At 46.4% G+C, this 1529-nt stretch overlaps 1 protein-coding gene across 1 annotated transcript in view; it reads right to left on the reverse strand.

Annotated features, from left to right (window-relative positions):
- STXBP1 (syntaxin binding protein 1) overlaps positions 1-1529 on the reverse strand; it is an 86734-nt gene that overhangs the window by 22011 nt on the left and 63194 nt on the right. The window contains exon 11 of the mRNA XM_011931343.1: positions 1190-1250. Within this exon, the coding sequence (XP_011786733.1) occupies positions 1190-1250 (61 nt within the window). The remainder of the gene's footprint in view (positions 1-1189; positions 1251-1529) is intronic.

Consider the following 1529-nt stretch of genomic DNA (forward strand, 5'->3'; position numbering starts at 1 on the left):
TTGCTCTGTCACCCAGGCTGGAGTGCAGTGGCGCAATCTTGGCTCACTGCAAGCTCTGCCTCCCGGCTTCATGCCATTCTCCTGCCTCAGCCTCCCGAGTAGCTAGGACTACAAGGTGCCTGCCACCACACCCGGCTAATTTTTGTATTTTTAGTAGAGACAGGGTTTCACCGTGTTAGCTAGGATGGTCTCAATCTCCTGATTTTGTGATCCACCCACCTCCGCCTCCCAAAGTGCTGGGATTACAGGCGTGAGCCACCACACCCGGCCATAAATTCTAATTTCACTACAAGTTAAAAAAAGGTCTTACAGTTTGTTCTTCTGGCTTAAAATGAATCATGATCCAAAACAGTAAATATTAACCCTCAGAGTAACAAAAAGCAGTTATCTGTAAATATCGAAATCTAGGGGCTCTGGATCTGTATCTTTTTTTTTTTTTTTGACAGAGTCTCACTCTGTCACTCAGGCTGGAGTGCAATGATGTGATCTTGGCTCACTGCAACCTCCACCTCCCGGGTTGAAGCAATTCTCCTGCCTCAGCCTCCCAAGTAGCTGGGATTACAGATGCCCGTCACCATACCCAGATAATTTTTTGTATTCTTAGTAGAGACGGGGTTTCACCATGTTGGCCAGGCTGACCTCGAACTCCTGACCTTGTGATCCACCTGCCTTGGCCTCCCAAAGTGCTGGGATTACAGGCATGATCCACCACGCCCAGCCTGGATCTGTATCTTAAGTGTAAAAATGGCTGGGCGCAGCACTTTGGGAGGCTGAGGTGGGTGGATCGCTTGAGGTCAAGAGTACAAAACCAGCCTGGCCAAGATGGTGAAACCCCATCTCTACTAAAAATACAAAAAAATTAGCCAGGCATGGTGTCGCGTGCCTGTAATCCCAGCTACACGAGAGGCTGAGGCAGGAGAATTGCTTGAACCCAAAATGCGGAGGTTGCAGTGAGCCAAGATCCTGCCACTGCACCTCAGCCTGGGAAACAGAGCAAGACTCTATCAATAATAATAATAATAATAATAATAATAATAAAACAAAATAAAAATAAGGCAAAATGATGTAAACTAAGAAAGGGATATGACCTTTCTAACCCACTAGTCCTATTCGGAGGAGGCAACTTCCCTGCTCTTAGAGAGAAAGCAGGGACTAATTTACTGGCATTTGAGTGCTGGCATGGGTTTACCTTCTCTCCAGTATTCATTCTCTTGCTAGAAGAAAAATCTTTCAGAGACCGGGTGACTTCCCTGAAAAATAAAAGCAGGCAGCTAAGTTTCACAGCAATACCATAGGCTTGCTATGGATGCTAGAGGAGTCATGCAATTTTTCCTTTAGGAGTATGTGGTACTCCTAAACTGGTTTTCCTGCCAGTAAGGTATGCATTTAAAGTTACTTTTTGCCAGGCGTGGTGGCTCACGCCTGTAATCCCAGCACTTTGGGAGGCCAAGGCGGGCAGATTACCTGAAGTTGGGAGTTCAAGACCAGCCTGGTCAACATGGTGAAACTCCGTCTCTACTAAAAATACA

The sequence above is a fragment of the Colobus angolensis genome, unplaced genomic scaffold, assembly GCF_000951035.1.
Source record: "Colobus angolensis palliatus isolate OR3802 unplaced genomic scaffold, Cang.pa_1.0 Scaffold9, whole genome shotgun sequence".
Lineage (NCBI taxonomy): Eukaryota > Metazoa > Chordata > Mammalia > Primates > Cercopithecidae > Colobus > Colobus angolensis.